The sequence below is a fragment of the Ixodes scapularis genome, unplaced genomic scaffold (genome assembly GCF_016920785.2).
Source record: "Ixodes scapularis isolate PalLabHiFi unplaced genomic scaffold, ASM1692078v2 PGA_scaffold1__304_contigs__length_218370807, whole genome shotgun sequence".
In the NCBI taxonomy this organism is placed as follows: Eukaryota; Metazoa; Arthropoda; class Arachnida; order Ixodida; family Ixodidae; genus Ixodes; species Ixodes scapularis.
This window is the reverse complement of record NW_024609846.1, coordinates 155,169,537-155,183,159: the sequence shown is the minus strand read 5'-3', so window position 1 is coordinate 155,183,159 and position 13,623 is coordinate 155,169,537. Positions and strand designations below refer to the sequence as shown.

The 13,623-nt window shown below is 42.0% G+C and overlaps 1 protein-coding gene across 1 annotated transcript in view; it reads left to right on the top strand.

Moving 5' to 3' along the window:
- Positions 1 to 3,032: 3,032 nt before the first annotated feature.
- Positions 3,033 to 13,623, top strand: part of LOC8025361 (monocarboxylate transporter 9) — a 42,881-nt gene continuing 32,290 nt past the window's right edge. The window contains exons 1-2 of the mRNA XM_040215014.3: positions 3,033 to 3,274; positions 3,857 to 4,000. Coding sequence (XP_040070948.3) covers positions 3,064 to 3,274; positions 3,857 to 4,000 — 355 coding nt within the window. The 5' untranslated portion in view covers positions 3,033 to 3,063. The remainder of the gene's footprint in view (positions 3,275 to 3,856; positions 4,001 to 13,623) is intronic.

Below are 13,623 nucleotides of genomic sequence, written 5' to 3'. Positions count from 1 at the left end.
GCGACCATGAATGGAAGTCTGAAATAATAAATAAAACGTGCTCTCCTGCCGCAATACACGCAGTAGTTGAGGGTAGTACTGCCGGCTGACTCAACTGCTACTTAAGTAACGGAAAAAAGATATGCTAGTTGATCATTTAGCAAAATAGAACAACAGAGAGCTATAGGCTGATTTTGGAGTAGCCACAACTATTCTAAGAACGCGAACCACTTCACAACGGCAGCCACGAGCGCGAGTTCGATGTTCGGTAGAGCCCGCCGATAGAGCCCAAAGATGGAGAACGCCAACCTCCCGGTTTATCGTCTGCTAGCGGAGTTCGGCGCTTGCCCTCTCCCTCGTTTTACCTTGCCGAACCCGCTGAACTTCCCGGATGTGTGAAGAGGCCGCTGCGGTCGAACAAAATGGTGCCGCCCAGAGAGCGTTAAATGGAATGGTCTATAGCTGAACGACAAAAACGCAATTGGTCTTCGATTGTCAATACAGCGGTTCATTGTCACATCAGGCCGGAGTTATAAGCATCAAACAAGAAAGTAGCTCGGCCTCAGAGATATCAGGAACCTTCGGGTAGTACCTAAATTCCACAGAAATACTGACGACCGTTTGTTTCCACCCCATTGTCCGAATAAATTGGAACGTTGACACTTACGCGAGACTTCTCCGGGCGAAAGCGTAGAAGCCGTTAAAGTTGGGAAGGATAAAGGCAGTGGTCCCCGTATCTGGATGGGTTGACATCTGCTTAAGGAAGAGCGCCATTCGGTTACAAACGAGACTGACTACTACGGTTGCCGAGGTAGCCTGAACAAATGGTGCCGGTAGCAGAGGGTCTGCCACGGAACGTGGATCCTCAGAGCCCATCCACGAACCCCGCCGACCGTCATCGATCCACGCTTCATCATTTGTACTTGGTGCAGAGACGCGACCACGGGATGATGTAAGAGGTTGAAAGTTTGACATAAAAATGCCCAGAATAACCACGTCAACTCAGGGCAAGGCTAAGCACATAACACTTGCGGACAGGACAGGCAGCCGAATTTTTCGGAGGTTTTGCTTCGGAAATAGGATAGGTTTATTAAAAACGGAGGAACTACAAATGATAATTATACGCAGACCTTAAATTGGAAGAACTCGGAGCTTTTATCATGAAGCGTAAGACTATTTTAGATCGTATTCTCATGGCCTCCAGGGTTCTTCCAGCTCAGGAACGCAAGCAATATTTTCCACCGCGTTGAAGACAACGCCGGTAACTATTTTACCGTGAGGGCGGTGGTTTAACTTTGTTCACAATTTCTATGAAGCAGCGATTTTTTTACATGTTGGCGGTGGTTTAATTTGTACATGTCCTTTATAAACACGGATATTGTATTTGTTACCGCGAAATTTCTTTGGATAGGTGTTCGGTATTTTGTAATGTCCAGATAAAAGTGAAGCCCAAATAAAAGCGTGGCCCAGAGGCTTGACCTTGATTGGTTTTGAAGGGGAAGAAGAAGCCATCGCCGTAAAAAAGCGTTGGCTCCAAGAAGAACCGAACCAAGACAATTTAGAATTGTCTTGGTTCGGTTTTTTCTGTTAGGATGTCATGACACATCGCCGTGAGTTGAAGTGCTATTAACGTGAAACGTTCTTTGGCTAGGTGTTCGGCATTTCGTGAAGCCCAGATACAAGCGTGGCCGCGAAGCTCGATACTGATTAGTCGACGGGTGGGAGAGGAGGAGTGGGTGCTTAATGCTGATTGGTGAACGGGGAGGTCGCCTGACCAGAGGGCTAGGCGAGGAGCAGTGAGGGAAGGCGAAGAGGCGCTCGAGCACCAGTGCGCGCTGAGGGAGAGGAGCTTGCGAATTTAAAGGTTTGGAAGATCGCCAGGTTTATCAGCCCGGTTAGCTTTAGTATCGCTTCATTCTAGACACACCTATGAAGTGCACGCATGATACGGGTCAAACTATGTGATGAAGAGCGCCGTGAACGTAGGCGCCTGGCGTCAAGAAATTCGGAGTACCGCTAGACGTCTGTGATGGTAGAGCGTTTCACGTATGCAACGCAAATGCCTGGCATTTTTTCGAAATGTGTAATATACTCACCTATCGAATTGGATAAAAGACTCTTAGCAACTTCGTTTGCTATATTGATTCCTTCACTCAGGTGGTACCTAATACAATTTACCCGTCTTCCTGGCGAGACAGGCGGAAATGTTGAGTGACTACAGTTACTGACGGTTTAAGAAAAGCAAAGCGTGGCTTATAATATTCACTCTTATTGCTTCACGATTTGTTTTTCACGATTCACCGATGGCTTGTTCTTATTCGCTCCGGAGCTATAATATTATCGTCGGGAGCCACCCCACCCTGTGCTTCTAAGCACTGGCAACAGACGCGAGAGCTGGCATTAATGATCCCAAGAGAAATAACATTAATAAAGCGACAGTAAAGGGGACAAAAAAAAAAAAGCAGCTGCACGGTTAGGCGGGTCTATTTTGCCGTGACGCGTTTAAAATGTAAAATATTTTTTTTTTTTCGTTTATAGAGCACTTGCCGGCTGTGTTCTATTTTGTTAATACATCTACAATGAACAATGCAATGACTTCGCAAGGGTAGTTCAACGTGATTTTGTTTTGTGTGTGTGTGTGTGTGGGGGGGGGGGGGGATTATGGAATGGCGCTATTATTCTCGTCCCACCATCATCCCAAGTAGAAGCCTCTATGTTCTGCCCTCCTGAGGTTGCCAAAATGGGCAAGAAGGTTGTGTTTTTGCTAATGCTTACGATAGGAACTCTTATCTTGGTGGAGAACAATATGTTTATTGCAAACTGGAAGAATCACAACTTTTCTTAATAGATGGTAATTTAAGTGATACTAACAAACTATACTCGCTCACAGTCTGCGTAACATGTAGACGTCCCACCTTGAGCAAGAGCCTTCTGCCACTGATAACACTTAATTGCACGCGCATCCAGAAGCCGGCGGGGCATCTACAGGATTAGGCTCTTAACCTGTCACCAAACAGGAGTAACAAAATGACTTGTCTTTTCACAATAAAAATATATATAAATATTTTGGTTTACGCAGAAGACATGTATACATTCAAGAAACATGCGTGGCATGGCCAGGATTCCGCTCGAAGCTGGGCAGTGCTGGCACTTGCGTTCTGGGTGGAGTTCATATCAACGATGGCCATCCGGTCTTCGGGAGTCTTCTGCGTAGCAATACTGGACTACTTTCACGTCACCCGCGAAGTTGCTTCGGTGCCTGTGACACTTAGCATGTCGGCAAGATTCCTGGGAGGTAAGTACGTACATAATTTTCTGCAAGGTAGAAAAGCTGTATTCCGTTTCACCATAAGATTAACTGAAAAAGCCGCTAAGAACCAGTGGAGTCAATTCATAGCTATGAGAGAGTCCCGTGACCCACCAGTTGTGTGAAGCGACGCTGGGAGCAGCAATCCACGTGACACACTTTTTCCGACCTATAAAGTGATCATGGTGACTCCTAGTTCCTGTAAGAGTACCTCGTAAGGTCAAAATAAGTTATAAAAAGCGCATGATGATTGGTCGCAAAGTGTCAGTGATGCAAATTGCTAGTTAAGACCAGGAACTTATTGCAAAGAGGAAAAAAAAATCCGCTAACATTACATAAACATTGTGACAACGAATGGAGGGTTTCTGTACCCGCCACTTTTCCCAACTTTGGTGCACAAAAACAACCTGGCGAGGACATTCAAAAGACTCGGGTAGACATTCAGACCCAACGTCAGTCAGCCTTATCTCTGGAATACCCGTGCAGAAAGAGCTTGAACGATCGCGTGAAGCAATCCAGTTTTTTGTGATTTTTTAGAGCCAATTTTGTGAAGCGTGTTGCTCCTTGCAGCGATCTTGCTGGGCCCTATGTGCGAGCTGTGGTCCTGTCAGCGAGTCTTGCTGGTTTGCACCTCTGTTGCCAGTTTCGGCATCGGGATCTGCTACTTCGCCCCCAACGTGGCCTTCATCTCCTGTTTTCTGGGTGTTCTGCACGGTGAGGCGTCAGGCGGTTTAAAGCGTTACCTTCGAACAGCCAATTAACGATGCTTCCAGTCCTTCCGGGCTGAAACGCCACTTCGGTCGAATTTAGCTGAAGGTAGGGAAGCACAGTTGAAATGACGGTAGGTTGCGGGACTGAGAAGAAAGAAAAAAAAGTAACGCATTTTTTTAAAAATTGTTTTACCACATAATTTGATAACAATAATACGGCTGCGAGAAGTTTGTCTAGTGATTTTGCAAGAATATTGTTTTACGTACTGAGGGCCGGATCAATGGAGAAACTTTCCCCGATGCTTTTTGAACTGTACCGTTGTACTCGAAATTAATTCCATGCAACCTGAAAAAGCAATCATAGTATTGTTGTTTTTTTTATGGGAAGGGTCACGAGTTAAAGTTCGTTGTACTGCTTTGGGAGAGCGCTTAGCGTCTGTTTTAATATTTACATTGTTACATTAAAGGTAATTTGCGAGAAAGAATATTTCTCGTGTTCAATTTGTGCGAAACCACAGTCGTCTCGTGGTATGACCCACATTAAAGAACTCAGTGCCTACACGTTCTGGAAATTCATACACGTTTATCCTCACAGGCTATTTGCAGTACCTTTCCGCTTATTCAAAATATACGGCCCATGCATGAACACAATGACGCAAATCTTATACCAGACATAATTATGTTGTGGTATAAAGTGTGTTTTTGTCTGGCAATTTAGGTCCCTAAAAGCTTAAAAGAGTGCGAAGACTGGAAAAAAACTTCTGAATCTTTCGTAAGCATCTGTGCAGTTTTGCCTTTAATTATCAAACAACTGCCAAAGCTAAGTTTCACTGCCTGGTTGCTTGGTTGTGGCCTGGCATTTTGGGCCTCAGTTCTGGAATAAACACTGAACTTAGCTTCTCACTGGGTTGTTCGGTTGTCACCTGGTATCTATCGGCCTCAATCGCCCCAATAGTAGCAAAACTAGGCTTCACCGCGGCGTTACTGCCGGGTTGCTCGTGTGTCATCTGGCACCCTTGGGCCTAAATTCCCCCCAAAAATGCTAAAATTAGGCCCCGCTGCAGGTTTCTCGTTTGTGATGTGTTACCTTGTTTTATGTCTACTACTTTGATACTCATGTGGCAACCCAAAAAGACATCCAGAATCCGGTTATATTTCTTTAGCTTGTAAAAAGAAAAATATACTTCATCTCTAACTAACCCATAGAAAAAAATATATACAGCCGAAGTTACGTCCCTACGATTGCCAGACTTGAGCAAAGTTGGGCGTTTTTCTGGTGTGCTGCCTAGCATAGCATTGCCATAACTCTCAGGCACCGAAGAGAGCAAGGCTCAAGAGAAATATAACCAGATTCATGCATGTGCATCAAAAAGAAAGTACCCAAACAAATAATAATAATAATAATAATAATAATAATAATAATAATAATAATACTAATAATAATAATATTTATTCACGAGAGAAGAATTACCAAGTTCAGCTTCGGACCTGGTCAAAGCCGGCAAGGGCTTGTGGGACGAGATCCAGCAAGAGAAGAATCAAAGGGCGAGCTCGGATATTGTCACACAGTATGTAAAAAAAAAAAAAAAAAAGAAAATAACACAAAAAATTGTCATTGCTCCCGCAGGACGAACGCAGTTAGCCGCTGGGCCAGCAGATCAGTCGGAGCACTAAATAAAAGAAACGGCACTCATCGGCGCACACACACACAGACACACACGTACACTTGTACGTCCGTATTGAAGAAAGGCGAAGCAGAACGTCGGGACGAACAGACCAAGACTGTAGTTACAAATAGTCTAGGGCACTAAAAAGAAAAAGAGCACCACCGAAAAAAAAAATAAAAAAAAATCACTGGGCAAACTCGCAGAGGTCCTAGGGCCTCACGATGATGCAGATAAAACAACAATCTACTTCAGAACGAAATTCAGAAATGAAAAGGAAAATAATATCGCAAACAGAATAGTTAACGTTTCACCGATATCATATGAAGCTCACAGTCACTGCCGCGATACGTCTCAAAATTTTGTTTTTAGAGTTTTCTTTAATTTCTAGTTTGAAGTAATGGAAAATATTGAGTCTGGTAAATCATTGAACACTTTCGGCACATAAAAAGCGCGCGTACGTCCACCATATCGCGTTCTCACTCGTGGTATGTCGAAACGAGAGGTAGCCCTAAGTTCCCGCGACGAATCTGATGGGACCTTAAATTCGCTCTCCCAGAAGTGGCGCCAGATCACCGTTTGGAGAAAGAGAGAGTGGAATGAGGGCAGTTCAAGCGAACCAAACAAGTGAGCGTTTGACGAAAATGGTGTGTTATACGTGACGTTCTTGAGGATTGCGTTTAGAATTCGGTCATTTCTGGAATGCCAGAAGAGTGGACAATTAAAAAAAATTGTGATCCCGCACCTTAGTATACCGTAGGCCAGAACGTGCACAACCCTTTTCCTGATGGAGAAAGGTAGGAATATTTTTATGTTGTATAGCATACAAGACATTGACCTCAGCCGTTGACAAAGATGCGTCATATGAGTAGTCCAAGAAAGATCGCAATCAAAGTAAATGCCTAGGTATTTGATCGAACTAACATATTCTATGGGATCACAGTGAGTACACAAGCAACCGGAGTTGTGGAGAAATAGCGGATAGGTCGACCTTATATTCTTTAAGGGATTGCAGAAACATATAAGCTTTGTTTTAGAGGCATTTACTCGAAGCTTGTTTACCGAAAACCAGTCCATGACGCTAATTACATCCAGTTGGAGCATTTCCACTGCACGCTGGTACACTAGACGCCGAGAAAGCAAAACAGAGTCATCAGCGTACTGAAACATTATTGAATTGGTAAAGGATGATGAAATGTCGTTCACAAATATGTTAAATAACAGTGGTGACAAAATCGAACCCTGAGGGACTCCAGATCTTAGGAGGGCCGTTGCACTATGGACATTGCCTACCGCTACAACCTGTGTGCGATTTGTAAGAAAACATTTGAGCAGTGCGTGAAATGGGCCACGAAATCCCAATGTATACAGCTTGTCAAGGAGGATGTCATGGTCTACTGTATCAAACGCTTTAGCGACATCGATAAAGAGTGCACACACATACATGTTGTGTTCGAAAGAAGAGCGAAGGAAGTCTGAAAAGGTTTCTAGAAGATTGGTGGTACCACGACCAGCGACAAAACAGTATTGGTTTGGCGATATTACTGCGTGTTTCTCAAGAAAACTTGACATAACGACAAAACGATGTTTCTCCAGAGTCTGTGAAATACAAATACAAATACAAATACAAATACAAATACAATAATAATAATAATCAATCAATCAATCAATCAATCAATGTTTATTAAAGTGTCCAGGAACAACCAATCGGTCTTAGTGCTGGCACACTAAAAAAAAATGAGCAAAAACACACACATACAAACACGCATACACACGAGTGCAGAAGGAGAACGTAGTTCTCCAGTCTGAGAATAAAAATATTAACAAGTATGAAAGACACTCAGATTAACAAGGGAAATCAAAAGCACAAAACAGAGACATCACCAGGTGTGAGAGCAAAAAGCAAATACTACATCAGCGCTTCAACTGATCAGCTCTTTTCCTGCAAGAGGAAGATTTGAACAGCATTTCCGAACTTGCTCCCGCATGAGTTAAAAATATCAATTGTGTCAGAGTAGCGATTATAACACTCCGCCGATCTTTGGATCGGGTTTAAGTTGCTAAAATGTCGAGCTATATAAAAAGATGATTGAAGCCGTGTAGGCACACGTGGAACTCTGAGGCTCACTTCGGACAGAAGGCTGGGAGAGTTAATCGAGCCGTGCAGGGTTTTAAACAAAAACAACAAATCTGCCTTCACCCGACGCTGCTGGAGGCTCAACAAGTTGACAAGTTGCGAGTTACACACACCGTTCAGACAAGGATCACCATTCTCAAGGTAATGATATTTAAAGATAGAAATAAATTTGTTTTGGAGTCGCTCGACAGATGAACTGTTAGTTTTGGAAATGCCGTTCCAAACAACCGAGGCGTACTCTAGCTGGGATCTAACTAAGGAACAATACAGCGTAAAAAAAGCGGACGGGCTTTGGAACTCCTTCGTTATGCGAGAATAATAATAATATTTATTTCACACAAATTGGAATTCATGTACTAGATACGGGCATATCAAAGCCTGCGGAGGGCTTGTATGATGACACCCATAAAAAAAATTCAAAAGACGATTATTATGATTCCACAGTGGAAGACAGAAAGTCGAACTATAAAACACAAAAAAAGCATGAAAAAGAAAAAAAAACACCAAGAAAAAAAAACCCAAAAACGTTAAAATAAAAAAAAAGGAAGCACGAAAGAAGAAGCAAAAAGCACTTAGAAAAAAAAACAAAAACACGAAAAGTGTTAAGCGAAAACGAAGTAAAAGGGGAAAAAAAATAAACAAAAGGCGAAACTAAGTTAAAATTAACTTAGCTAATTGCAGTTCAAGCTCGAAGCTTGCAGAGACAGCAAAGTGATGCTAGATGAAATCAAAGTTGGTGCACTTGAGTTCTTTCTTCAGTTGTTTCAGTGATGTAATGTCAATGAAAGTGTCAGGGAGGGCGTTGAACATACACGGAACGTAGTAATCCCGAGTGCATTTACCGTACCTGGTCGAACAAACTGGCACTACAAAACGAGAAACAAAAATAGTAATAATAATAATAATCAATCAATCAATCAATCAATGTTTATTAAAGTGTCCAGGAACAACCAATCGGTCTTAGTGCTGGCACACTAAAAAAAAAAAGAGCAAAAACACACACATACAAACACGCATACACACGAGTGCTGAAGGAGAACGTAGTTCTCCAGTCTGAGAATAAAAATATTAACAAGTATGAAAAACACTCAGATTAACAAGGGAAATCAAAAGCACAAAACAGAGACATCACCAGGTGTGAGAGCAAAAAGCAAATACTACATCAGCGCTTCAACTGATCAGCCCTTTTCCTGCAAGAGGAAGATTTGAACAGCATTTCCGAACTTGCTCCCGCATGAGTTAAAAATATCAATTGTGTCAGAGTAGCGATTATAACACTCCGCCGATCTTTGGATCGGGTTTAGGTTGCTAAAATGTCGAGCTATATAAAAAGATGATTGGAGCCGTGTAGGCACACGTGGAACTCTGAGGCTCACTTCGGACAGAAGGCTGGGAGAGTTAATCGAAGCCGTGCAGGGTCTTAAACAAAAACAACAAATCTGCCTTCACCCGACGCTGCTGGAGGCTCAATAAGTTGACAAGTTGCGAGTTACACACACCGTTCAGACAAGGATCACCATTCTCAAGGTAACGATATTTAAAGATAGAAATAAATTTGTTTTGGACTCGCTCGACAGATGAACTGTTAGTTTTGGAAATGCCGTTCCAAACAACCGAGGCGTACTCTAGCTGGGATCTAACTAAGGAACAATACAGCGTAAAAAATAATAATAAAATAATAAATAAAATAATAATAAAAAAAAAATAATAATAATAATAATTTTATTGCATCTCTTTTGCATGATCAATACATGTATGCGGGTCCGTCGAAGCCAAAAACGGCTTGTATGACTGGACCCGGCAGTGGCGTAGAAATGTGGTACATAGAAACATTCAAAAAGTTACATGCAGATTACCATACACGGTGTCTTGGAGCTGAAGTGCAGCTCACGAAACAAATGACGAATGACGTAAGAAATAAAAACCCAACAGAGCGCTTCTCATGAACAAAAAAATGTATAACAGCATAAGAGGAAAAGCAAATGGGCAAACACACATCTCAAACGCAGAACTAAGATTCGAGAGCATAAATTGTTGCGTCGGCATAGATCATATTGACAACAATAAAAGATGAAAAAAGAAACAACAAAAGCATGTTCGAAAGCATGTTGGCAAACTGAATAACTAAATAACCGGAGTAAAAAAGAATCAACCTTCGCTTTCAAAATCCTCAGCCGCACAAAGACAGACAGAGGGAGAGTTAAATTCGCGGAAAACATACCCCGTTTCACCCCAAACTGTACCGGAGGCCGGTGCCACGGGCCGCCAAATCCAACCACAAGCCAGCCCGCAAACACGCCGCAACCGCTCCGCCGATAGTTACATGGCGAAGCAGCCACCACGTGACCCCAGGCCCGCCAGCAGCCGGACCCAGCGGCCCGCAACCCCGGCACCAGCCCAGCCCAGTGCGCGACGAAACACAGCTAAACTCGATCTGAGAGAGCAGAGCATTAACAAACGCTATTTAAAAGCCTTTTCAATTGACGCCTTGAGCTGGCGCGGAAAAACAAGGGAGGCAAACCGTTAAAAAGTTGAGGCACATAGTAAGAGCGCAGTCGCTCTCCGTACCTCGTGCACACACGTGGCACAGCGAAACGCTCGCCCTCCCTTAGGGTACGTTGGGCGACACGAGGAATCTTGTAAGGACTCTGCCAGTAGTGCTTGGAAATCACACATCTTTTGAAAAGCGCATAGAAACTCGGGAGGCATAGGTATGAAAACAACTCGTCACTTGGCACACCTGTAGGGCTGTACGCGACACTTTTCAAAATTCCCCTTAAAATACTATCAATTTTACTCTGCCAAAATAAGGAACAATTGGCATACAGAGTTATCCCATAACGTAGGAGGCCGTAAGCCAAGGCATTTACGATCATTTTTTTGACTGAAATTGGAAGAAAGGTTTTGGTTGAGTATAACATGCACGATATACTTCGGAGCTTTTTAGCTACACATGTAAGGTGAGAGTTCCAAGATAAATCATTGTCAAAATATATTCCGAGGTACTTGGTTGTATTAACATATTCGATAGGTGAACACCTGCAGTGCTCACAATTTGATGGGTGCGATAAGAAGGGAATATCTAGACATTTGCGCTTTAATGGATTAGCGAAGCAGATAAGTTTTGTCTTATGAACGTTAATATTAATTATATTTGCTTCAAACCAATCCATAGCACGAATTGCATCAGCTTGCAGCAAACTAGTTGCACTGTGAAGGTTTATATGTCGTGACACTAGCAGGGTATCATCCGCGTATTGAAATATTTCGCAGCCCGATATAGTTTTAGCGAGGTCATTCACGTAAAGATTAAACAGAAGTGGGGATAACACGGAACATTGTGGAACACCGGATCTCAAAATTGCCTTTGTGCTCTTTATACCGCAAATCGAAACTTGTTGTGACCTCTGTGTCAAAAAATCCCTGAGAAGGTGAAAAAAAGGCCCTCTGAAACCATAATCGAACACATTTTTCAAAAGCACCTTGTGACTAATAGAGTCAAAGGCCTTTGAAACGTCTAGAAAAAGAGCGCAAGCATACTTGTTCCCTTCAAAAGTCGCGTGTAGCGTATCGGCAAGATCCTCCAGTAACGAGTCTGTGCCCAGCCCTGGGACAAATCCATACTGCGACGGGGACAACACGTTAAATTTTGTAAGAAACGAGGTCATGGTGTTCAATATATGTTTTTCAAGCACTAAGGCTAAGCACGGAAGGATAGATATGGGCCTGTAACTTTCTACATTATTTCGTGTGCCCCCCTTATAAAGTGGTCTCACAAGCGCACTTTTGAATAAAGCAGGAATCGCTCCTGAGTTGATAATTCCGTTTAAAATATAAAGAAGAATATTGCTGAGAGATCCAAAATTTCGCCGCAGGTCCCCGACAAAAATATTATCTATTCCGGGGGTCTTGTTTGGTTTAAAACTAAATAAAAACACGTGCAAGTCAGCGGCAGTCATGCTGGGTAGGAACGCGGACTCAGAGACAGGTGGTTCAAAGTTAGTGGGCGTGGTAAATTCATCGCGTGATGTACCCGCGTGATGTACCAATGATAATAATAATAATAATATCTAATAATATAATAATATTTATTCCACTTTCATGTTTGTTTTCGATATTTTCGGGCCCGTCAAAGCCAAAGTAGGCTTGTGGGACATGGCCCGGAAGAGATAGTAAGCGATTATATACATCTTGTTAACAAACACCGATAAACAGTCATAGTTGTCCGGGGTGGGGGAGCGGAGGGGTGGGTAGTCAGTCACTTTGTACATGGCACGGATAGAGATAGTAAATCACAGTAGACCGGTAGAAACATTATAGACATATGTACAGGTACATGTAGAGACACACACAAAGCACACATATAGATATGTGTGCTTAATATAATAATAATAATAATAATAATATTATTTTATTCAAACACAAATTTCAAAGACAATAGTGCTGACCTACAAAAGCTGCCTCGTGCTTGTGCGTAGGGCCAGGCAAACAACAGATAGAAATGCACAAATGATCTCAATGTAAACGAGTAAATACGACGAATGCATGCTCGTTGCAAACAAATAAATAAAACGAATGTATGCTCGACATAAGAAAAATAATACAACGAATATCAACACACCAAAGAATTCCATGTAAAAAAAAAAAATTCTACAGCTTGAGAGAACAAAAGAATAATTGAGGAAAATATTGATCGAGAAGACTCTCCGGCACATCGCCCACTAGACTGAAAGCAATAAATCAAAAACAGAAATACAAAAAAAAAAGAAAACATCAAATCCGCAATAAAGTTTTTTCACAATTTTAAGGAATATAGAAGCAGCAGCGCGTCTTTAGTTCTTTTTTCGGTATTCTTAAGGAGTTTAGAGACATTAAAGACTTTGGTAATTTATCGAATAAGGAAGGTATATTATAATTTCTACGTCTCTTTCTGAATTGTGTATACACTCTTTGTGGTCTTAAACCTCCCTGTCCACCGTAAGGTTTTTTACCTGCAAACTTGAGGATTAAAAGTAGATTCATATTAATAGTTTTTTTAACGAACCCTGTGTGCGATTTGTTAGAAAACATTTGAGCAGTGCGTGAAATGGGCCACGAAAACCCAATGTATACAGCTTGTCAAGGAGGATGTCATGGTCTACTGTATCAAACGCTTTAGCGACATCGATAAAGAGTGCACACACATACATGTTGTGTTCGAAAGAAGAGTGAAGGAAGTCTGAAAAGGTTTCTAGAAGATTGGTGGTACCACGACCAGCGACAAAACCGTATTGGTTTGGCGATATTACTGCGTGTTTCTCAAGAAAACTTGACATACCGACAAAAAGATGTTTCTCCAGAATCTGTGAAATACAAATACAATAATAATAATAATAATAATAATAATAATAATAATAATAATAATAATAATAATAATAATATTTATTCCACTTTCATGTTTGTTTTCGATATTTTCGGGCCCTCAAAGCCAAAGTAGGCTTGTGGGACATGGCCCGGAAGAGGTAGTAAGCGATTATATGCACCTTGTTAACAAACACCGATAAACAGTCATAGTTGTCCGGGGTGGGGAAGGGGAGGGGTGGGTAGTCAGTCACTTTGTACATGGCACGGATAGAGATAGTAAATCACAGCAGACCGGTAGAAACATTATAGACATATGTACAGGTACATGTAGAGACACACACAAAGCACACATATAGATATGTGTGCTTTATATAATAATAATAATAATATTATTTTATTCAAACACAAATTTCAAAGACAATAGTGCTGACCTACAAAAGCTGCCTCGTGCTTGTGCGTAGGGCCAGGCAAACAACAAATATA